The sequence below is a fragment of the Anabrus simplex genome, chromosome 2 (assembly GCF_040414725.1).
Source record: "Anabrus simplex isolate iqAnaSimp1 chromosome 2, ASM4041472v1, whole genome shotgun sequence".
NCBI classification, from domain to species: domain Eukaryota; kingdom Metazoa; phylum Arthropoda; class Insecta; order Orthoptera; family Tettigoniidae; genus Anabrus; species Anabrus simplex.
Genome location: NC_090266.1, coordinates 156,847,370 through 156,872,357, shown reverse-complemented (window position 1 = coordinate 156,872,357; position 24,988 = coordinate 156,847,370). Strand labels below are relative to the sequence as shown.

General features: G+C 38.3%; 1 protein-coding gene across 2 annotated transcripts in view; it reads right to left on the bottom strand.

Moving 5' to 3' along the window:
* Positions 1–24,988, bottom strand: part of LOC136863949 (transketolase) — a 268,751-nt gene that overhangs the window by 49,660 nt on the left and 194,103 nt on the right. For both annotated transcript variants that reach the window (XM_067140399.2, XM_067140400.2), the window contains exons 6-7: positions 23,591–23,842; positions 2,794–2,931 (exon numbers count right to left, since the gene is read on the bottom strand). In XM_067140399.2, coding sequence (XP_066996500.2) covers positions 2,794–2,931; positions 23,591–23,842 — 390 coding nt within the window. The remainder of the gene's footprint in view (positions 1–2,793; positions 2,932–23,590; positions 23,843–24,988) is intronic.

Sequence of the window (24,988 nt, the reverse complement as noted above, 5' to 3'; positions counted from 1 at the left end):
TTTTTTCATTTTCTTTGTGCCAAAAAGCCAGAGGGGTCTAATACGCAAGGGGGTCTAAAACACGAGTAAACACGGTATTTATTATGCTGTAAGGATTTTTAAGAACAGTCTTCCTTTCAAACCTATCAAAACTACACTGTCATTTATGGAGAGCAATATCAAAATCTTCCGAGATGACGCTAGCAAAATATCGCCCATCATTGGTCTGGGCAGCGACACTGACAAATGGCAACATGAACCCTAACTTAAGCTTCATGTAATCTTGTGCAACACTACTGGCACGCAGAGTTTGTTCCCAATTTTGAATGTCTTGACAAAGGTTACCAAGCTCTATGCTTGCAGCATGAACAGACCATTTCTACTGCTGCAAGTTATGCTCATTCTTACAGTAGACTGGAATGTGTTAAGATTTCTTAACAATCCAATAAATCTACTGACATAGGAATATCAGACTGAGGTATGGTTCTACAACAAACTGCACCACAATTTGATCCCATAACCTTAAGTACAAAAGGGAGTGTAATCAACTACGGCCCACATTCACCAACATCGGTTACTTTTACCACAATCTTATATTTCCAAAACACTGATAATGTCATCTCTGATAATGCGCATTTCTGTATCCACCAAAAATTTCTTATCTTGGTTTACCAAAACCAAGTTTTTGTTACAATCTGAATTTGAACCATAAAATTCTCATACTAATGCACAGAAAAACTACTACGTGCTGCCGCCATTATCAAAATGTAAAGAAGTGTTTTAATTAAATTTGGTGTTTGTAAATAATTTATGATAAATTATGTCCGCTATTGACCAGAAACAAAGAAAGCAGCCTAATATGACATTCCAAGGGAAGAAACGGTAATTTAATTTGATGGCAGAATGCATTGTCATAGGGAATAAGAAAAATTATAGCCTACACACTGTACATTTTACTAAAAAAAATAACACCATTCTTCAGTTACTTAAAAAAAAAAATCCATTTGTGTATCAAACAAGATAATTGAGAATTCATCTTAGGCTTACCTATGTGTTGGGAATCCTAGGTAATGTTCAACCATAGATAACCTAAAATATGTTTCAAAATCAGTGTCATCGAGTCCTTTTCTATCCATTTAGGGCATTTTATTGCACAAGCTAGGTCATATTCCTCGTAGCTGTGATTTTCTCTTTCAGTTAAATATTCCAGCCGTCTATGATCTGTCATCTTGAATGGCTACTAACTTAATTTCTAATTTTAGCGGTCAACCTTCTCTGGTAAAATTTCAAGCAGAGGATAATACCCATTATCCAAGAAATGATGATGATGATGATGATGAACACAAATTTAACTTATCTTGGTTTTCTTAGCTTTTACTTGCGTTTGTGAATATGGGCCTTAGACTTAGAAGAGAAAAATGTACAATGTACATCAAGAAGTACAAACAGAAGAATAAATTATTAAAGGAGGAATACCAGGGAAGGTATTTAGTATAAAAATAGAGAGAAAGAAACCTAGAACTAGACCAAGGCACAGATTTCTGAAAGGAATTTGTAGAAGAAAAAGGAGGAAACCAGACAGGAGTAGAAAGATAATTTGGCCAGATGTAAGACACTGAAGAAGCACATGTTCTGAACAATTAAACACTACTTTGTTCTTTTCTCAATGGGATCTTAAAATTCTAGTAGAATAAACATCAGTAACCATATTTAAACTCATACTTTCATGACCATTAACTCTTGACATAAGCTTTTGGACTTTTGCCCTGCCAGAAAACAAGGTGAAATTCTTTACTTATCACGGAGAACTTTGCATCTTACAAAGAAAATCTTTTCTATTTACAAGCAATAATGAAGATTTGAATTAAAGAATGCTTTACTGGTGGTCTATGTTAAGTGGTACTCTTGTTCGCTCACTGGCACAGAGTGAACTATCTCATGACGAGGCGAGTACAAATTTGGAAAACGCTGAAACAAAATAAGAATAGTGAAGGGACAGGGAAGAGCACTACCTATTTAAATCTTTAATGGCTGGCAAGCACGTATTTCTTAGGCAATAAGCCAGTGTCCCTGTTGACATTGACATTTCCACAGCTTACTTTATAATCCTAGACCTGCAGTGTTTAGTGAGGATAATAGCTCGAATGTCTTGGAAGATTACATGAGCTGTAGATACGGTATGTGATCAGCTATTCCAACTTGTCTGGTTTGACGGATATTTCGTTTGTGTTCCTTGATACAAGTACCAATGGACAGGCATATCTTGCAAATATATACCTTACCACAAGTACAGGGAATTTTATACACCCCCACAATTTATGTTGGTAGTTCTCTTCCCTATTCTAATTTTGTTTCGATGTTTCCCAAATTCGTACTCTCTTCAATCACAAGATAGTTAAATCTGAGTCAGTGAGCAATCTAGTCATTAGCAAGAGTACCGCTTACTATAGACCAATGGTAAAGTATTCTTACATCCAAACATCCGTTATTGGAGAAGTCTTACTTGTTAACAGACTAGATTTTCTTCTGAAGATGCGAAGCGAACTTCTCAGTGAAACATAAAGAACTCCACCTTGTTTTCTGACGTGGCAAAAGCCCAAACGCTTATTATCCTGTCGATAAGTACACATTACTATGCAGGAGGCAAATAAAGGAAAGCAATCACCGTAACTAATTACTACAGCTTTCCAGCAGCAGAATATAAATCCCTAAATATATTCTGAAAATAAATTTACAACTAGATACAGTTAAGTTCGTAAACCAGCAACTAATGACATTGCAGCTTTCAATTCATTATAAAAGAAAATTGCATACCTGGTCAAAGGCACGGGTGAAGAATGTAGCAAAGGTAGACACAAAAGGTACAGTACGATCACGGCAGGCAGCACCAACAGCCACTCCAACCAAATTCTGCTCAGCAATGAAGCACTCAATGTATCGCTGAGGGTAAGCCTATGAAAAAAAGAAAATGGAGTAATAAAGAATTCACAAACCAATAGCAATTTTTTAAGAAAAGTTAACATAAATGTTAAATCCTCAAATACATTCTCTTAATTTTCATACAAGTCAAACAACAAGAGCAAAAGAATCCAATGCAGGAGAAATAATGTTCTGAATCAAATGGGCTTAACTAAGTGAAAAATGTTCTAGGATTCTTCTAGACAAAATATGCTGCCTTAATTCTGTACCTGAACCTTCATTATTTTTTAACACAAGAACCGTTGAGCGGTCAAAATGACCGCTACACGTTTTCCAAACTCAATTTTGACTACAGTTTTTATTGTAGGATATTGTTCTGCAGTGACTTTTCCTGATTAGTGGTCAGGAAAATAGATAATATAATTAATTTTGCATCAATGGATGGGGTGTTAGTAACAGGTACACCTACTACTGCTTGAGCGGTCATTTTGACCGCTGTATTAATCATCATAATAAAATGTATTATAACATCTCTCGTTGAGATATAATCATCTACTTGTAATTATCCTTGATCAACAACAGTAATGTTAAAAAACACAACAATGGAACTCTGATATATTACGGATTGTACGAACATTATTTCCGCTGCGTGTCCGGTAGTGTTATCATTCGTCAGTTTGTCACAGTACAGTAAACATGTCTCGTAAACCATCAGCTGCTGAGTCTATTGCACGACATTAATGAAGATATGTCTAATGTAGAATGTGGTCCAGATATAAAGGACCTAAAAAGAGAAAATGCCATGCTGTAAAAAGCATGCCAACTGCCAGCCCAACAGCTGATAAGTAGCGTATGTTACGAGTTGTACTTCCGAATGTAATACATAGTGACTGGAAGCCTTCTCAAATCAAATCAAAATCTCTTTATTTGCAAATGAGGTGTCTACCTCGGTGGCAAATGGTACACTAAAATACATTATTGTCAAGCACTAAATATTAAATTAACAAGAGAAGAAAATTTTTCCTATAATACAATATTATACAATTTACGCTAACAATGTTTTCTATTAAACACACAGCTCATCCTTAATAAATTTATATTGTTTACAAAATTCTACTTATAATATATCCTGTCCTACTTACAAATATAGTCAACTGATATACAGTATGTGGAATTACTTCAAATGATACTATACAACTGGTATAACATTAATATTTACATTGCATTTATTTATTTACTTTTTTTTTTTTTTACCCGTTCTGGATCCTAAGTAGCATAACGACCTGCTGCGTCTTAACCAGAGCCCCTTTTGCCACCACTTTTCAGAGTTCCTGAAGGGCCTTCACAGCTACCGTAGCGGTCCCAGGGCCCTCGAAGTCCCCACTGTACTTCACCCCTACAGGCAGTCCCCTACTTTGGCTGTCCAAACTCCTTAGACCAGGGGATGGAATTAATTTATTCACACACATTTTTTTTTTAATTTACAAGTACCTGCACCGGTCGAATGCCCTCTAACACTTCATTTATTTTCTCTGTTGCTGTTTATTCTCTTCTTGAATATCTGTACAGATTTTGGAAAAGGATCAAACACTACCCCTGGTAAACTGTTCCACTCCTTCACACCCTTCCCAATGAATGAAAATTTACCCCAATCACTTCTGCTAAAATTCCTTCTAATTTTATATTTGTGGTCAGTCCTGCCGATATAATTATTTTCCAACTGAAGCCTCTCACGGATATCTCCCCATGCTGCTTCTCCTGTATAGGCTCTATATAATCCTGTAAGTCTAGTTTTCTCCCTTCTCTTACTTAAAGTTTCCCACCCAAGTTCCTTTAACATTTCTGATACACTACTCTTTCTCCTGAAATCCCCTGTTACAAATCTTGCTGCTTTCCTCTGCACACTATCTATTTCTTTTATTAGGTATTCTTGGTGAGGATCCCAAACACTGTTTGCATATTCCAATAATGGACGAACCATACTCAAGTAACTTTTTTCTTTTAATTCTTTGTTGCATCCTTTAAGTAGCCTCATTATGACATGTAATGATCTGTATGCTTTCCCAACAATGTCATCAATATGACCCTTCCAGTGCAAATTACTTTCAAATCTCACACCTAAGTATTTGCACTTGCCATCTTTTGGGATAACTACCTCATCCAAAGTATATTCAAATTCAGTTTTAAAGCTCCTGTTTGTAAAAGTTGTAACAGTTGATTTGCCTCCATTAACCTTCATATTATTTTCTTCAACCCATTGTTGGATACTTTCAAGGTCCCTTTGTAATTCTGAACAATCCTCAATGTTGTTTATTTCTCTATAAACAATTATGTCATCTGCATACAATCTTATTTTTGATGTTATATTGTTCCCTAAATCATTTGCGTATATTAAGAAAAGTAACGGACCGATTATACTACCCTGTGCAATTCCCTTCCAAACTTTCTCTTCCTGAGATACATTATTTCCTACTTTGACTTTCTGAACCCTTGAATTTAGAAATGCTTTTATCCAACGTGTAACCCTTACGTCCAATCCTATTCCCTCCAATTTCTTTAATAATATTCCATGTTCCACTCTATCAAAGGCTTTGGAAAGATCTATGGCTATGCAATCTAACTGACCTCCTGAATCCAACTGATCTGATATGTCCTGCTGAAATCCCACCAGTTGTGCCTCACAAGAAAATTTCTTTCTAAATCCATACTGGCTCCTCATGAACCAATTTTTATCATCACATATCCCTCTGATGTACTTCGATATTAAACTCTCCAGAATTTTACAAACTATACTGGTCAGGCTGATTGGTCTGTAGTTCTCTGGTTTCCTTTTATCACCCTTTCCTTTATAAATTGGTATTATTATAGATTCCTTCCATTCCTTTGGTATTACACTATTATTTATGACATAGTCAAAGAGAAATTTTAAATAAGGCACTATGTACCACCCCATTGTGTTTAATACCTCCCCAGTAATTTGATCACTCCCTGCTGCTTTTCCTTGCTGAAGCAGTTGGATTTCTCTGAAAATATCTTCGTTTGTGAATGAGAAGCTTCTTGTTTCCCTCTGTCTCTCTCCCTCTCTATCTTCTGTTTCGGTTTCCAACTCTTGACAATCATCTACTGAATCTCTAAATTCCCTACTAAATAGGTTTGCTTTCTCCGTATCTGTTAAATAGTGTTCACCCCCTTCTCCCACCATTGTAGGAATTTGGATTCCTTTTCCTTTTTGATTCCTGATATATGAATACAGCTTTTTCCATTTCCCTTTGTGGTCATTACCCTCTTGAAGTATGCCATTCATATAATTCTCTTTTGCTTCCTTTTTCACTCTATTCAGTTCCCTCATTAGCTGTTTTCTAGTTTCTCTACTCTCCCTACCCTCTTTGATTTTCCTGTTTACTATTCTACATTTTCTTTTTAATTTTCTTATTTCCCTTGTATAATAAACAGGGTCTGAGGTCATTTTACCCTTCTTAACAGGTACAAATCTCTTTTCTCCTTCCCAAATAATTCCTTTAAATTTAGCCCAAAGTGTATCCACGTTACTCCCTTCACTTATCCAACAACTGAATTGTGAGTTAAGGTAAGTCCCAAATTCATCAACTTTAGTTTTTCTGTACAATTTCTTGTCTTGTGTAACCCTCTTATTAAGCCTTTTTGGTACGAGTCCTACATCCATTATTACAGCCTTATGGTCTCCTATTCCTTCAATTACCTCAGTTTTATCAACAATTTCCCATGGTTTAACCAAGAATACATCTAGTAAGTTATTGAGACGAGTCAGTTCTTGTACTACTTGTGTAAATCCTCCCTCCCAAATTAACTTATTTGCCAGTTTCTGTTCATGGGCTTCACTTGCAGCTCCTTTCCATTCAACTTCAGGCAAATTTAGATCTCCCCCAATTATTACCATATCATTATTATTGTTTTTACAAGTATAATCTATTATTTTTTCAAAGATTTCCACGTCTCTTTCCTCTCTTCCAGGCCTGTATGTTCCTATAATTCCCACCTCCTTCATATTATCACAAACTAATTTTATCCCTAATATTTCATCCCTTTCATCGGTAAACCATTCGTGTGAACAGTAAGTAACCTTCACCAGAATAAACACCCCCCCTCCCTTTTTATCTCCTCGGTCTCTACGATAGACTGTGTACCCTTCTGGAAATACTTCTCTATTACCCACCCCTTCTTTCAACCACGATTCCACTCCTATCACCACATCAGTCTCATAAAATTCCATCAATGTACCAAATTTTAATTGTTTATTTACTACACTTTGACAGTTTACCAAGAGCAATCTCAGACCCCCTTCCTCCCTAAAACTTGACTGTTGCAATTGGGTAACTTGAAATTCCTTACTATCCTGAGTTTCTTTTTCTAGTTGACTGAGCCAGCTTGGAGTATAGCTGGCTCTTTCTGCTAGTTTTCCTGGTCAGTATTATAACTCAAGGGAGTTGCCTGTTTTACAGTACATATCTTAAGATTAATAAAATCTAGAACAATATTTCCTATCTTTCGTTTACCTGAATTGTTTAGATGGAGGCCATGTTTTGTATAACAGTATCTCTCAAAACTGCTGCATTCAATAACCTGAGTATTCCGAAAATGTTTACAAATTTTAACAATATCTGTATTGACCTTGTCCACTTCAATGTTCACACACGAATCTCTACTCAAGTCATGCCTGTGGGGCACGTTCACTACAAAAACGTTAGTGTGGGTCAGCTTCCCTAGTGTATGTTTAAGTTGTGATCTTACATTCTTGGCGTCGTCGCGAGCTACGTCGTTCGTCCCACCGATGATAAGCACTGCATCGCCGCTCCCGAAGTTCCTAGTTGCTGCTTCTACGTTTTCCACAACCCTGCTGATAGAAGCTCCTGGATATATTTCTCCGGTTGCTGCTATATTCTCGTCGTTAATCACTCCCGCAATTCCCCTTCCTTGGCTATCACCAAACACAGCTACCTTCGCTGATTTAGGCCTAACTGGGTCTTGAATCTCAATTCTAGGCCTAAATTTCAAACTCGGCACGGCAACGGATCGCGATGATTTGGTTTCACGCGCGCGATCACTTTCTTCCAGGATTAAATTATTTAGGGCAGAAAACCTATTTCTAATGTTTATTTCCGGAAATTCAGTTGTAGATTTCTTCTTAGCCGGCCATCCACGAACTACTTGACACCACGTGCTCGAGTTTGTTACTTGTACCGGTATATCACTCGAAGAATGGTCAGTCCCAAATTCTAGCGATCGCGATTCTTTGGATAACTGCAGCTGTTGAAAGCCAGACCTTCATTTTAAAGTGTATTTCATGATTGTTCTCTACATTTATCACATCAGGATTTACCTTAACAACTGTAACTGAGATAAGAGAGACTGCTTTGTTTAGATTAGGTATGCTACTAAGTGCCCGGATACTGTCAAAATATGACAGAAAGAATAAAAATAAATAACAGGAAAGCCTGTCGCATTCATGGATATCTACAGTTGTCGCGGTATTGAGTTTTATTATAATAATGTTTAATTTTGCACGTTTGTTGCCTCCATTTTTTTTTATGAACACAAGGCATGTTCTGTCTGGCGTCTCCGAAAATTGTAAAAGTAGTTAGTGGGGACGTAAAATTATTATTATTATTATTATTATTATTATTATTATTATTATTATTATTATTATTATTATTATTATTATTATTAAGGTACGTTGGCGAGTAAAAGAATCGTTATGATTGAATTGTTTTTAATCGCATTTTAAACTACTTCTCACCAAAGATATTAAACGATCACTTTGTTAATGATCTCGCCTGCTATATTAATAGCAACAACCATGAATATTTCTTAACTAAAGTAAATTTGTTTCCTCATCCCGAGGTGGTGCAGCCCCCATATGACCAGATCGGCAGTTCCAGGTATGTACTGTATTTACTTGCATATTAGACCCCTTTATTCCCATATTGACAGCCAAAAAACTGGCAGTCCAATATGCGATAACCTCAAATTGTGTGCAGTGAACACATGACTTCTAGGCTATAAAGAGCTATAAATTGTACACGTTAACATTCAACACATGCTGCATGTACAATTTTTACCACATATCAACTTTCATGCCATTCTTGAATCTCTGGCAATAAAGTACTGGGAATCAAACTCAGTCCCCCAAGAATGGCTGCTAACTGTGCTAACCATTATGCTGATGGACATTCTTAACTGCAAAAAAAAAAAGACAGCATGACTGACGCATGCTTTAATTGCGTGCTGTAAGTCGGACACAAAACTATTCTCCTATTTGTAAGACTTCAGAGCTTCAGCAGACCTACGCTACAGAGGCGACATTTCTGAACTTCAAAACACAGATGTATCATATGACTGACGTGTTTTCATTGCGCGGGTCATATGGACAAAACTATTCACAAATTTGCGCGATGTCATTGGAGCTGCAGTAAGAGTTGTACCCGCTTCGAAGCGGAATCGTCGTCGTTCTGACGAATTACGTTGAGGTCTTGTATGCAAGATTTATTTTTTCTATTTCCTTTGTCCCAAAAAGCCAGTGGGGTTCTAATACAAGAGTAAATACGGTATTATATTCTAGCGGTTCTAGTGTCAAGCAGCATTAACAATCAAAGTTGGATTAAATTAAATTTGGTACAAGAATCCCCATCCCAATTAAGTACCTATTAAATAATCATCTTTTTCAGTTTGACCTGTCTAGTAGCAAGGTACAATATCACCATTTCTTCCAGCCATGGGTCATGCCAGGACGGAGATTTTCACTTTTGAGGTCTCTGTGCAATGTATGGCTCCATTGCCCCTGTGGTCTTTTGTCCAGTAACTTCTATGATATAGCCCTTCCTTGCAATGGTATCTACTACTGATTACAGCACATGCTCAGAACCATGGAAAAAGGTCCTCCTGCATTTTCTCCTCAATTGGTGCAACACCAAATTATTTCCTCATTCTTTCATTGGAGATTTAATCCAACCCAGTGATGGCAGCTGTTCATCTAAGCATCTTTGTCTCCATGCTACCTAGTCAACGTTCTGCTTATCTAGTTGTTGGTCAATATTCAGTACAGTTGAACACGAGATGAGTGCAGTTGAACACTGACTTTAGGATCATTCGTCCAACGATCGCAGGAGATTCTTGTCGCCATTCACCACTTCATTCATGCAGCATGAATTTTTTAATTTACTTCTTCAGTACGTCTGTCATTATCAGTGATCATAGATCGCATGTACTTAAATATCATTCCAACAAGTCCTTGCCGTCAACTTGGATTGCTCCAATTACTCTTGGATCTAACTTCATATGTTTCAACCTCTTCGTTAAGCCCTGGTCTGTACAGACCAAGCCAAATCATTTAATTCCTGGAATTGGAGTTAGAGATTCAGCTTGTTTTAGGCAGGTATCATGACAGCATAGAGAATGCTCTATGGTAAAGGTCAGTGCAGGTCTGCTGCAACACTATCCATCAAACGGCTGAACAGTGGTGACAGGGAGGTCATCGGATGATCCTTCAGCTACTTGACATAGCTTCTTAGCCCTGTGTAAAGCAGCAGCACCCACTTGACACGGTAACCCAGGACGTAATGTTGACGTAATGCTAACCAGACCGAGGCCACACAGCACATGATCAAAAAGCCTTCTAGAGACCTAAGAAAGCATGATGCTTCTCAACTAAAAGCCTTTCAGAATAGAGTGCCAGCTGTTTTGCAACTCTTCACAGATATAGCTTAGTTTTTGATCAGCTGGATGATCTCACGAAAACACTTGTCAAAATTATTCTCAAATACTAAAACTCTTTCCTGTACATTGCGGAAGGCACGCCCCTATACCCCTGCTGCACAGCAAACGTACATTGGTAACAATGCAGCAGCATTCAGACCTCCTCCATTTGTCTCGAAGCGCACATACGGGAGTAAGCGCTAGTGGCATCTGTTAGTGAATTTCAGAACCACAATGAATAAGTAAAGCGTTGCATCACTGTGACTAATGTCAGACCATTAAGCCGGGTAACGCAAGTGATGCACAATATGCATCACTATGTCTCAAATATAAAGGAAAATATGATGCAAAAAGAGAATCGTCATGCTTGGAAGAGTTAATGGTGTGGCATACATAGTAGGACTTCCCTTCGTTTTGTAGATGGGCACCACAATGCTTCGCTGCTAATCACGTGGCATTTGTCCCTCTTTGACCATTTGGTTGAAGAGACTTCTCAACCAATCTGCTGCATCCCACCAGAAAGAACACAACTCTGCTGTAATGTCACCTGGACCAGTGGGCTTTTCTCGTTTTATCTATTTAATCCAACGCAGGTCACAGTGCAATCAATACATTGCATCTCGTGGGAAGTGCCACAGGAGTTACAACACAAATGTACTGTGTGTTGAACTTCCGAGTCATATCTTTGACTCTCTATGTCCTTGAACAATGATTACAAAACATGCACTATCTGACACTATCTGCCATCCATTAGCTACATTTTACTGAAGCTTGCACTTGTTTGCATCCTCATGGAAAGTGCAGTAAATTTAGTTTTTGCATGTGAATGTCTGCAGTTTTTGGGAATGAACTGCTAGCTGACTAACATGGCTGTTCAGTCATGCTGCAGTAGTACTGAATTAAAACAATTTCAACCAAGTGAGTTGGCCATGTGGATACGGGCATGCAGCCGTAAGCTTGCATTCAGGGGATGGTCAGTTCGAACCCCACAGTCAAGAGCCCTGAGGATGGTGTTCAACGGTTTCCCATTTCTCACACCAAGCGAATGCTGGGGCTGTATCTTAAATCAGCCCACGGCCACTTCCTACTTTTAGCCCTTTCCTATCCCATAGTCACCATAAAACCTACCTGTCAGTGCTACGGAAAGCAGCTTGTAAAACAAAAATCCGAGAGATATCTTACAAGATTATTCAGTGGTAATCCTCACCAAAACGTTCCTAACTTGAGAGTGGTGAGGAAATAATGTATATATAATACACAAATTCGCACTGCAAGGTGAGAGGGGTCTCAGTGGTGAAATAACATGCTTAGTAAATTTGGAACTATCTCCAGTCAGTACAGTGTACAGTATAGCAGTTCCAACATCATAATGATTGAAACGAAATACTGAGAAATGACAGGTGTATTTCCAACAAGGGTACAAATAAAAGGACATAATAGAGAAATTGACTGTTGCAGAAAGCAGATTGATATTGAATTTTTATTTTTTATTTGCTTTACGCCGCACCGACACAGATAGGTCTTGTGGCGACGATGGGACAGGAAAGGCCTAGGAATGGGAAGGAAGCGGCCATGGCCTTAATTATGGTACAACCACAGCATTTTCCTGGTGTGAAAATGGGAAACCACAGAAAACCATCTTCAGGGCTGCCGACAGTGGGATTCGAACCCACTATCTCCCGGATGCGAACTCACAGCTGCGCGCCCCTAGCCGCACGGTCAACTCGCCCGGTAATAATCATTTTAGCAGGGGATTTCAATTGTCGGTTGATCAAGTTAACAAATCACACACACAGTACTGAATTACCTGAAAGGTTAATGTCAGTCACTTGTTAATGATCCATAGGTTAAAAACAGTAACAGTAGCATCATTGATCTTATTTTCTCAAATATGAAACGCACTACACTCATAAAAACAAAGTGACTGATGTTATAAGGAAGCACCTTCCGGTGGAAGTGGAGTTTGAAATAGAAGTCTAGGTTAACCCACCTAACATCATGAAGCATCATTTCATCAGGATGATAATTCAGGAAAAACTTCAAAAAGCAATCATGGAAACACTTGGAGTACACCAGTATGAGGACAATAACTTAAATGTGGTTTTAGAGCACATAGAGAATATCAAAATAGCAGCAGGACAGCACTGTGCATACCAAAGATGTTCAAAACCTTGGTTTAATATGGATTCCAATAATGCAAGGAAAGAAGCATTGAAAGCACTACACGCAGTATGGCATAATCACAAGAAGATTTAGAAGACTGGAGAAAAAAAACCAAGTATAAAGACATGCTGAGAAAAGCGCAAGAATCTTTTTAACCCCTCAGCGTCGCAGCCATTTAAATAGCTTCCTACCCCGCGGCCGGATGTGATTTCAACTACGCGCGACTGATATACATCGATTCACTTAAAGCGTTACTACAAGTATAAGAGTAGCCCGATTTTCACGAAATTTGGAATTCCTTATGACAGAACTATGTACATGCAGATAATTACGTAATTGTTTCACATTTCATTAGTAATTTAGTTCCGTGTGATAGAGTTCGAAGCACTCTTTGAGACAGGGACTCAAGTCACACTCCTGGCAGCAGTACTGACGTCTTTTTTCCGCCGTGTTTTGAACACAGGATACAATGTCTCTGAGGTTTGGATTTCTAACCCTTGGGTGCTGATTTCCTGATAAAATGCCTGTCCTGCAACCTTGGAACTGTATTATCTGATGCGCGCCGGCCTTGAATATTTCGTTCCCCTCCCTCCCGAGCGTATTTTGTAAACAAACCTTTCACCAGCTGAACCCGATAAGGTAATTGCTCAATATTTGTCTGTGACCTGTGTGAGTATTATTAGAGAATTTAGCAATCAGAATTCACTGTTGAAATCTTCTCTTTGACCTGTATAATTATCTATAGTCTCCTACACGAAATTTCCAAGTACTGTTTCCTCCTCATCGTCTCTCTCATCATTTACCACTGCTACATCATCTATTTCATTATCACTGCTGCTTATACTGTCACTACTACTTCCGACTAAACTCTCATCTAAATTATACAATATTTCAAGCACATTACTGTCAGTCATACCACGGCTGAGCGCGGTGCGTCACACAGACTGATGAAGCTGCAGCGAGGCCGAAAGCAGCAGGACGAAACTGAATGAGGGGAATAACATTTATGACAAAACAAACCAACTCGATACATATTTCAGATAAAAGGTCGAGACGTCTTTCAAACGAGATATATACCATGAACAACTTGTTCTTGTATCGTATGACAGAAAGCAGCACTAACTGATGCCTACACAGAGCGCTCGTGGAGAGTTACAAAAATATTACAAGCCGAGAAATAAAGACAAATATAATAAATAAACCGCACTCCCAATGTACAAATAGAGCAAAGAACATCACACGAAAAGACAAACTTCTCAGATCATCATCATTTCTTTATTTTATTCTGTGGGAAAGAATGAAGCAAACAGACTTTAAAAAACGCAGGAAATTAGTGCTCAGACTTATTTGACAAATAATTATCCTTGCAAAAACAACTACATTATAACGATTTTTCAATTCTTATTTACAACACTCATAAACCCGAAGCCGTCTTCTTGGAAACAAAACAATTTGCGTATCAGTAACTCCAAAACTCTTCGCGCTATAGCCGTAAATGTGAAACCATGTATGGGTCTATACCACGTATAGAGGTCGGCGGCTACGGAAGAAAAGAGGGTCTATACCACGTATAGAGGTCGGCGCTGAGGGGTTAAAAAGGGGAAGAAGCGAAAATGTTTGAAGTGGAACAACGTCCTTACAAGGCTCTAAGTGTGAAGCAACCATGACTCCCAAGAGACATTTCAACACAGGAGTGGGAAAACACTTCACAGGAGTACTACAAGCAAATGACAAGACCAGGCTTTAATGTAGATTAGCAGAAGAGTAATGTACTACTCGCAAAACTTTTAGAGATACTTCTTTGTACGGGATTGAGGAGTAAAGAAAGCGCTAGCCCAGTTCCGGTAATACTGTCAACAGATTGGAAATTAAATCTGAATTGAATCGATAGTATGATCGATCGATAGGAATTTTCTAAACCTTTATTATCTTACGCCAACAAACGGCAATTCATAGCTTGTACAAAGGTTGCCAATAGGAATCATCTCGAAGATTGCCAAGTTCTACAGATTCAGCACGAGGGAGACCAGGTATCACTAATAATTTTTTTTTTTGCTAGTGGCTTTACGTCGCACCGACACAGATAGGTCTTATGGCAATGATGGAATAGGAAAGGCCTAGGAGTTGGAAGGAAGCGGCTGTGGCCTTAAGGTACAGCCCCAGCAATTGCCTGGTGTGAAAATGGGAAACCACAGAAAACCGTCTTCAGGGCTGCCGACAGTGGGATTCAAACCCACTATCTCCCGGATGCAAGCTCACAGCAGTGTGCCTCAAAACGCACGACCAATTCTCCCGATACTAAAAGTTTTGCGAGTAATAATTATTCTCTTCACAACTGATGAGGTAGTATCAGCAGTATAACAGCGCAAAAAAGAAGAAAATAACTTACGGTCCAGATCACATATAGAATTAACATATAAAAGAAAACTTTGAAGGAATGAAAGGAACATGGTTGGCTCTCTTGAACAATGGCTTAACACAAGCGGATATACCGGACAAATGGAGGCCATCCACAATTAAAGTGCTACATAAGGGGAAGGGAAAGAGGTTGAATAGGAGCATACGGGGGCATCGCTCTGGAATGTTCAGAATTTAAGGTGTAACAAAAATACTTACGAAGAGTCTGGCAGACCAAACAGAACGCCAAATTCCCGAGGAACAATTAATATTCCAAAGAGGACACCGTAAAATACATGCAATGAAATGCCTACAAGGTGATATTGAAGAAGCCTTAAGACATGAAAGAAGCAAGCTGAATGTGATATTTATCAGCAACAGAACTAATCAAGTATGATAAGGAATATCTTAACTAATAACTTAATACAAATCAATGACAACAATGTTATGTCCCACTAACTACTTTTTAAGTTTTTCGGCGATGCCAAGGTGCCAGAATTTAGTCCCGCATGTTTTTTTTTACGTAAATCTACGGACATGTGATTTATATGAGCACCTTCAAATACCACCAGACTGAGCCAGAACTGAACCTGTCAAGTTGGGGTCAGAAGGCCAACGCCTCAACTGTCTGAGTCACTCAGCCGGCTCGATGACAAGAAAATAGAATCTAATAATATTTAGCAAACAATTTGAGAGCTACAGGGGGACCTAATGAACCCCCACTTGTTCAAAATAGCAACCATCGATGTGACCCAAATTATAAGAGGATAAAGATTTTTCTACCTATATGTATGCAGACGACATGGTATCAACATCAACTTCACTTGAGAAGTTACAGGCCACTTTTATAACAGACTTGCAAGCAGGGTCAACAAAAATGAAATTAGATTGAACTACACTAAAACAGTAGTAATTACCTTTAGAAGTGGAAGCAGACTACCTATCAATCATTTTGTAGTAAAATATAAAGGAAAAAGACTGAAATCAGACAATAACTAAGTATTCAGAAGTAGTCTTCCAATGGCAGTGAGTATTATTTTCAAGGCAAGCGCAAGACGAAGCTGACACAGCAATGATAGCAATTAATAATATCAAATTGGAATATTTGTCGCTAGACACAGCATTGGTACTGTTCAAGCTGAAAATTACACTTATAGCAGCATACGCATTGGAAAATATCTGGGACAAGCTGACCAAGAAAGACCTAATAAGAATACAAAGAGGGAAGGCAGTGTTCTTAAACAAGCTACTCAACCAAAAATAAAATTCAGGAAACTCAATCGTCAAAAATTACCAATGTTTCGCCCAGAGTGCGGCATGGGCTCATCAGTTGGATACTGCACCTTTTCCAAGACACTGGCCGGCTAGTACGCCAGTAGCGACACCACTGCAAGCCATACATATGATAAGCACAATGCAGTGCCGACGTACTAGGGGAGAATTGCATCTCCACTTGCTATCTTGCCCTCCCGGGCTAGCATGACCAAAATATGGCTTCCGATTGAGATAGCTAAAGATAAAATTCAGGAAACTCAATCGTCAAAAATTACCGTTTCTAAGGAATATATTTCACATAAATTACCATCGCACATCCCGTTGTAACGAAAATTTTGAAGAAATACTTTTTCTAAACTTGCTTGAAATGTTAATTAACTTTCGTTTTCACGTAATCTCAATCCAAAGTTAACGTGTTAAATTAAAGTGTTCCTTTAGTGATTTGTGGAACCATGATAAATTGGCACAGCCTTTGGAAATCACTGCTATCGGCAAGCAGCAGTCACTGTCATGCTAGATGCCATTGGTTAAGTCCACTGAAGTGTAGGCAGTACTGGAATGATGGCTGTATGGGAGTGAAGTGCGGTTTCCGGAGAGACTAGCGGTACATGCCCCGAGAAGTAACTTCACGAAATACACACATTTAGGTGGAAGGTCTCTTGCAAATTTCACATGATTTATAGAGCAAGATATACTTCAGAAGATTAAAAGCAATTAGAAACTGAAAAGGCTATGGATATTGAACAAAATGAAAACGTATTCTAGAAAAAATTACGGAGTAAGTAGAAAGTCTTGCCTTCCATGGCTTACGCTGCCTGAACCGTCATCAATAGACCCCAAGCATAAGCGTATGAAATGGAGAGTTGTTCAAGCTCTACAAAAAAGTCCACCAGGGCATATACTTATCTCCAACTATTTGACCTTTAGAGTGATTTTATTTCATAGTCTGTGGTAAAAAAAGAAGCTTTCCAAATAAATAAATAAATAAATAAATAAATAAAAATAAATAAATAAAAATAAATATTTCCCCGAAATTTTACATCCAAATAAAGTGTAACCTCCTCTAGGACTCATTAAGGATTAAAATAATCTTTAAAGTACCTAATTTGCAGAACGGTTTGGGAGTTAGGACAGTTTTAGTCAGGGTGGGTCGCTAGTTAACCTTACAATATCCATAAAAATGATTAATTTCATATCGTACATCAAGCCTGTAAGATTTCTACAGTCATTTTTCAGCATCTGAAATAACGGCAGTCAATAAATTTAAAAATGTATGAATAATCCCATAATGAAATTAAATATCCCATGTCCAGTCATATGAAAAAGGAGAATCTTAACTAACGATAGTTAAGTAGTTATGTCTCCAGCGAGGTCAGCTGCCTTAACCTATAGCCGCAGCGCTGTTACACCGGCTAGGCATTTCCGTCTTGCAGCACCAATCGCTGCTTGGGAATCACGTGGGGCGCTCAGACTGAAGAATATCTGCAGCTTTATTCACCGGTTTTGTTCCTGTGTTGCAAGTTGTGCTACGAGTTACATTTGTGTCTGTTATAAGTGTTGCATTGTGAGTTACGGCAGAATACGTTCATTATGGCTGCTAAACATAAGAAGCTGACTCGTCAACAAAAGCTCAACATCATTAGTGATTGAAAGGGATAGCGAAGTACCTCAGTCACAGATGGCAAAAAAAAGACTTGGCACCCTCTATGCTGTTTCGCATCCTGAAGCAGAAAGGAGCAATTCTGACCGCGGAAGTGGAGTGCGGTTCTGGGGCAAAAATACGGAAGAATATTAGTTCTTCGCCGTATGAGGAACTTGGAGACTGCCAGCGTTGTTGTATGTTAACAGCGACGGGAGTGAAAAATTTCCCCCACTAATAAATTGGAAAATTTAAGAAACCAAGATGCTTCAAGAACACCTATACACTCCCATGTATGATTTTAACAAAAGTGCATGGAAGACATCGGAGATATTTCTAAAAATTTTACGAAGCTTGGATGCTAAGATGGGATCAGCAGGAAGGAAGAATAGTGCTGGTGATAGATGTCCAGCTCATCCTTCAGATACAATTTCCTGAGGAATATCAAAGTGGTTTTCTTTCTTCCTAACTGCACTAGTCACCTGCAGCCTTTGGACCTTGGCATTATTCATTCTGTGAAATTGAAGTACTGGAAGGCCCTGGTTCACAGAGCTATTTCTTTCCTCAAAAGAAATTGGGAAATGAAACTGAATATACTCCAAGCCATGCATATGTTTGTAGCAGCATGGCAACTAGTCACAACAGACACTATTCAAAACTGCTTTAGTCATACAGGTTTTGGTGCCATTTCAGAAGTTTTTAATGAAAATGACACTACTGATATTAGGGAAGATTGGGGAGTTGTATCAAAGGACTAGTGCCACAACATTCAAGGAATTTGTTACTTGTGATGATGATATCCTAGCCTCAGCACCATAGATGGATGTTGGGAGACCTTTGTGATGATGCAAAAAGACTAAGTACTGAAGAGGAAGAAGAGGATCCAGCAGAACCAACTTTTGGGGCAGCAGCGGAGAGACTGGATATTGACCGCCGGTACTTCTCCTCCAACACTGAATAAGATCTCAACAGTCTCAATCAAAGTGAGAGAAAACTTCTTTCCGTGAGACATCTGGGCAGGAGGAAGCAAACTACTGTACTGGACTATTTCAAAAAGTTATTAATATGCTTATTTCTCATGGTTCTCATGCTCCATTTTTCACAAAACTCTAAAATCATGTTAGGTCTCTGTTCCTTCAATTTAAAACTGCAAGTCAGCAATACCTATTTCTCTTTTCCTTGCTGCAGGTTGTGCTCCCAATGGTCCACTAAGGAATTTGTTACATCTGGCGTTTTGCAAATATTTTCTTTTATTCTTGTGTTAATTCGAGTTTTTAGTTTTAATATGTTCATTTATTATTTCTTGACATTACATTAGTTAAGGACATAAATGTATTATTATTTCTTGTGATATCTAGCCTATTTTCTTTGAACCCCCTTTTAAGGGAAACCCCTCTATAAAGAAGAAATATCAAATCCCCCAAGATTCGTTGAAGTCTCATATACAACCTGTGCCATTTGATTAGCACACTCTCCTTCAGTTAATTTTGTCCATCATTTATTCAGGTTAACTTCATGGACATCGCATTGAATTGCGAATGTCTACCAGCTACAAATTAAGACTGTGCCAGTTATTTAACGATATCTTTGTGTGCCGTCCTTGATTCAACCACCGACAATGTCTAACAGAGGAACTTTCCAGCACTTTCAAGATATTTTAACAACAAGCACTAATGGAACATTTTAACATAATGCAACGCATCTAAGAATTTTTTACATGTTGTGCACATAGTTCATCCCAGATGTTTTTAACACTTTTTAATGTCATTTGTGTGTGCTTGTAAATTTGTTTTAGTTACTGGATGTGTCTGTACAGTTTTGCATTAAGGCTGATAATGGCCAGCCAAAGCCAAAACTAGTTCCTAGATTAGAAATGTAATGTAAACATTGCATAATATAGTATTGAAAAGGTGGACCATTACGACGTAAGTTTAATTATTATTGTGATCACAATTAAATACAGATCAAAACCACAACGTATATCTCCTATAATGACAGTGGTATCTGTTTCAGCTTTGTGATAGTGATTTAGAAAACAACATTCAGGAAGTTGTTAGTTCAAGTGGCAAAAGCAAAAGAGATACCTACTCCACCGCCCCCAACATGAATCAAATAATTAGTAGCCGATATCCTAATTGTCGTTGACCTTAATGTAGATAGAGAGGGTGTTATTCATAGTCATGTTTAGTCCAGACTAAAGCGAACGAGCAGACGAACATTTTTCTTACTCACAACCTGCTTTTCCCGTTAGTCCGAGAATGATGCAGCTTTAGTCCTGGTCTAGAGGTAGTTTAACCGAGGACTAACTTCCGCAACATAGAGGTCGTACATGAAGTTGCGGTTAGTTTGCAAAATAAAGGAGATGAGAAGACTTGTGAAAATGCACAGAATACGACCAGTTATCTTCCTGAAGTACGCCGATACCAGTTTTATGAACATAGTTTTACAAAGACCAATACAAGAGATATGATAGCAGTTATGCATCCTAACCTATATGAGCATGCACACAATAGCCTGCTCGACTCTTACCTCACTACGTAAAGTTTCCTGCTGAAGAAAGATGAGCTATGAGGAACTCTCACGATATTACTCAGTTTCCTCAATTATTTGAATTGTATTAGTCTACTGACAGCAGTAATACTCTATATAACATGTGTATATCAGCTACCGTAGTGGCCACGGTGGTTAAAGCATTTCATTTGTATTATGGTCTGACACCGCGGTTAGCCAGTTCGAGTCACATTGGTGAAAAATGTTTTTACAATCAGAATGTTAGTCAGCAGGATAGGGGAGGTGCTGGTATACAATTTCTAATCACCAGAACGGGTGCCAAAAGCCTGGATTAAATTCCAAACCTCTCCGCATTGCTCATATAGAGTGAGGGCACATGACACTTGATTGTGATTCCTCTGTCAGATGAAGACGTAAAAACTGAGCAGTCCCCTTCGTGCTATTCGACAGGAGTAGGCTATGTGCCAGCACCAGGTTTCACCCCATCAGTCGTAATCATTATAAATTTGTTCTAGGTCATTGGGACCATTGATGGAACACACGTTCAGATTAAAAATCCTGGTGGGGAAGATGCAAAAATTTATATTAACATAAAAGGATGGTTTTCTTTAAATGTTCAGGTAATAAAATTAATACACCAAACCAAGCCACATGGCACAACAGCCCCAAAGGCCATGGCCTACCACGCGACACTGAATAAAAAATCTTCAAACTATAGTTACCCTGTTTTTAATTAGCCAGCTTTAACAACTGACATGATTATGGTCCATGAAATCATCTTAATTTTCTGCCTGTCACATTAATACCACTAGCGCATTTGCAATATCAAGAGTGTTACCTGTTACATAGACACAGTCATGTGTAGGCCCCTGTCCGGGTATGAAATGAAAACGTTTACCCAGTCAGTCATTATCTAATGCTATAGAAGTTTTATTTTGTAAACTTATATGTAATAAAATGTAAAATAATCAATAACTGGGAAGATAAAATTTGCAGAATTATGTTTACAAGAAATTGAAGAATATGAATGCATCTTCTTTAATTATCATTACCAGTCAGGTCTGCACGTATGAATATGAAAAACACAAGTTCTTACCGACGTTTCGGAACATAGTCAACAAGATCACCATTGCGCTAGCTAGAACGATGCATCAAGTCGGCCAAGCTCAGTTTTGAGAGTTCTGCGCATGCTCGCAAGTAACTTGCAAAGCTTGGCAGCAATGTGCAAGGATGATCTCCAACCTATCTTAGTGCGCGCATAATATAGGTCAATGAATAACTTATTCTTGGTTCGTAGTTAGTCCCGCCTTAGTCAGGACTAAAGCAGGACTAGTGAATGTTTATGAATAGCACTCCAAGTGTCATGAAATTCCACCCAGCTCTTTGTCCCATGATAATGCAGAATACAAAAAATAAACAGAACCCAAACCTGGCCGTTACTTTGCCCTGTCCAATATACAGACCACATATCAGGTTAATATTCAAAATGGGTAGACAGAAAGAATATTACAGTGAAGCCTCATTAGTGCATTCCTTATCAAGACTTTTCTTGCTTAGCATATCATAAATTTGAAGTCCTGGTTCCAATCATATTAAACTTGTATATAAAAATACCTTACTTATTGAGTCGAGAGTTTTTACTCTTACCGCTTAGCCCAAGTCCATTTTTCCCCACGCCTGAAAATTCTTTGTCGCCCCTTGTGTAATGAATGCGATTCCCAACACGTAAGAACCCTAGCCATCGGAGACAGGTCAGTGAAGATTACACAATAACAGGAAAGGGCCTTGAATTCCTACTAAAGTTCACAGGAGAAGTATATGTTAAGGGATCAGGTCCTCGCATCAGCAAAGTTCAATTTTGTTCAGCGGTTAGAGAGGATGCTGAATAACCCAGCGAGCCGATTTGTGCTTACATTTCGCATTCCACTCAGAAGTTAGAAATTTGTTCTGCATCAAATTGCACAGTGAAGGGTAGCAAATATTTGTAGTGTGATAGCCTACTTACAAATTAGGAGTGTATCTTCAAATGTTCAGTAGCGTGGTACGTATTTGTCTTGTGAAAGGCTACTGATGGGTAAGAAAGTCACGAAATTGAGGGGAAAAAATTAAAATCCTTAGGAAGAGGATAGGCATTTGCATCGAAGAGTGTCTAGTTGGTGCAACATTATAATTCCACCTCCAATTCGAATTTGTCCAAACCAATGCTGGGTACTGCCAAAGGTGCCGTCACATTCAAAATGGCAGCCAAAATCTTTCTTGCACATGGGCGAGTGTAACCTCCCGAGTAATTCCTGGTCGAAGTGGGTGACCAGAACACTATGTTTAATAACCCACTGGCCCAAAACATAAGGCTTCAACTAACAGTTCAACATTACACATTTATTTCAGAAAGGAAGTGTCCTGCAAATATTATGTTGTTACTTTTACGGTCCAAGTGCAAAAGGTTTTCCTATTTATTCTGTCCTCTCATCTTCAAGAAAGATAGGTACAGTATTCACAGTAGACAATGCAAAAAGCACTTGTGCCCCCCCTCCCCCCCAAAAAAATTGAACAAAGATTCCATATCCCTGTTGAGTAGTTTTTAATTGGATATTTAAAAATCACCCTCTTGCCTATTACTCTTTTCCATGCTCCCTCGTCATGTTTATTAAATACAACATTAATGATGTAAAAAGTCAGTGCTATCATAAATTTTCTAGGATTCAGCCTTTCCATCTTCAATCTTTTAAAGGTTCCTGTGATGCATACCTTAGAACAAACTGGGCAGAAGTCAAGAATATAGATAATATCATAGGTTCAATCTCTAACACTTAAACATACCAAATAGCTGGTAAGCCACACACAAAAATTTAAATGACAATTTTACTGTTGCTTTAAAGTTGTTAATCACTCAACAGTATTCTACTAATTAATTAGTAAGCTATTTCAAAAGTAAGCTTTACTTGAAGCAGCAAACAAAATGCTATATGACAAACTTGCCTTTCTTAACTTGTCAGAATATGTAGAATTCTTTGTATCACCATCCAGGGCAATAACACGATCATTGCTTGCAGCAAGCTTGGCCAGAGCAGTGCCATACGCAACACGAGTAGCAATCTTATCACCTAAATTGTACTGTGGAGGAGAGGCAAGTTTCACATTGGAGATTTTCACAGCTGGTGCATCTTCCACAGGCTGCTTCACAGTAAGATTCTTCACTGGACCATCGTTCACAATCAGAGACTTCAAATGCTGAAACAAAACAATGGAATTACTGCAATTTTTTTCTACAAGAAAGAAAAAAAGAAAAGAGGCAACTAATACAAAACCTATAGTTCATATAGAATTATACATCTTTTCAAAAAATTACAACTTTCTGGTTTATGGAAGTTATGAAAGTTTGTGGTATTTTGATTTTGGTGTTAAATGTAATTACAGATTCAAGATCATCAATTTTCCCTATCCCAACACCAGTTGGTCAAAGACATTAATTGCAACTTCTCATCTTCCTTTATCCAACGATCCAAACGTGTTCGAAACAAAGTTCCTTTTTACACTGTTCTTGATCGAGTCCAATCACTTCAGTAAAGTCTTTGGCACATAACTTTGGCCCCCAAAGGAGAAACCTACCCATATCACCCCCGTTACTACTGTAGGTAACTATTTACAGGTATTTTCTAACTGATGAGTTGCATTCTGCGTCGCCAACCATACAGAGAAGGGGCCCTGCTTACCGATAAGACATCCTGCAGTTATCTTTCAACTCGCATGTTAGCATTATCTGCTGTGGTTTGCACAGACACTGCCAACTTTTACATCTTGAAAGTCACTAATGATGCATAGCAAAGAAATGTATCAATATTTTCTTCTTCATTAGGATTGTTTATCTACTAGGATAACACCAGGTAGAGAGAATCACCATGGAATAATGTATTTAATAACTTAGTTCAAGAAGGATTAACAAATTAAGGAAGTGGTAGTATTATTTCATCCTGGTCATACTTAAATTTTAATTGAGATGTCCAAAACAAACCCTATGTACAAAAAAACAAAACAAAACAAGCGAAGTCATCTGCTGTACAAAGCTAGCTTCAGGACGCTACTGTTAACATGTACAAAGAACTGAAACAGGAAGATCAGGAACAAGATGATGGGGAGCATGTTACTGAATTGGTGGGTTCTGTGATATCTGAATCCATTTCTTTTCAGTTTTTGACTTGGTTATGAAATAAATAGGTGGGTGGTATTTTAATCTTGTTCCTGTGATAAGTTTCTGGCTAAGTGAGTCAGGCTAAATTAAACTTAAGCTCGTGGAGGAGTTTTGGCAATCTTTTGTAAAATTTGAATGTGTTCTTCAGAGTTTCGTCAAGCTTTTCCCCATAAGGAATGGAATTAACA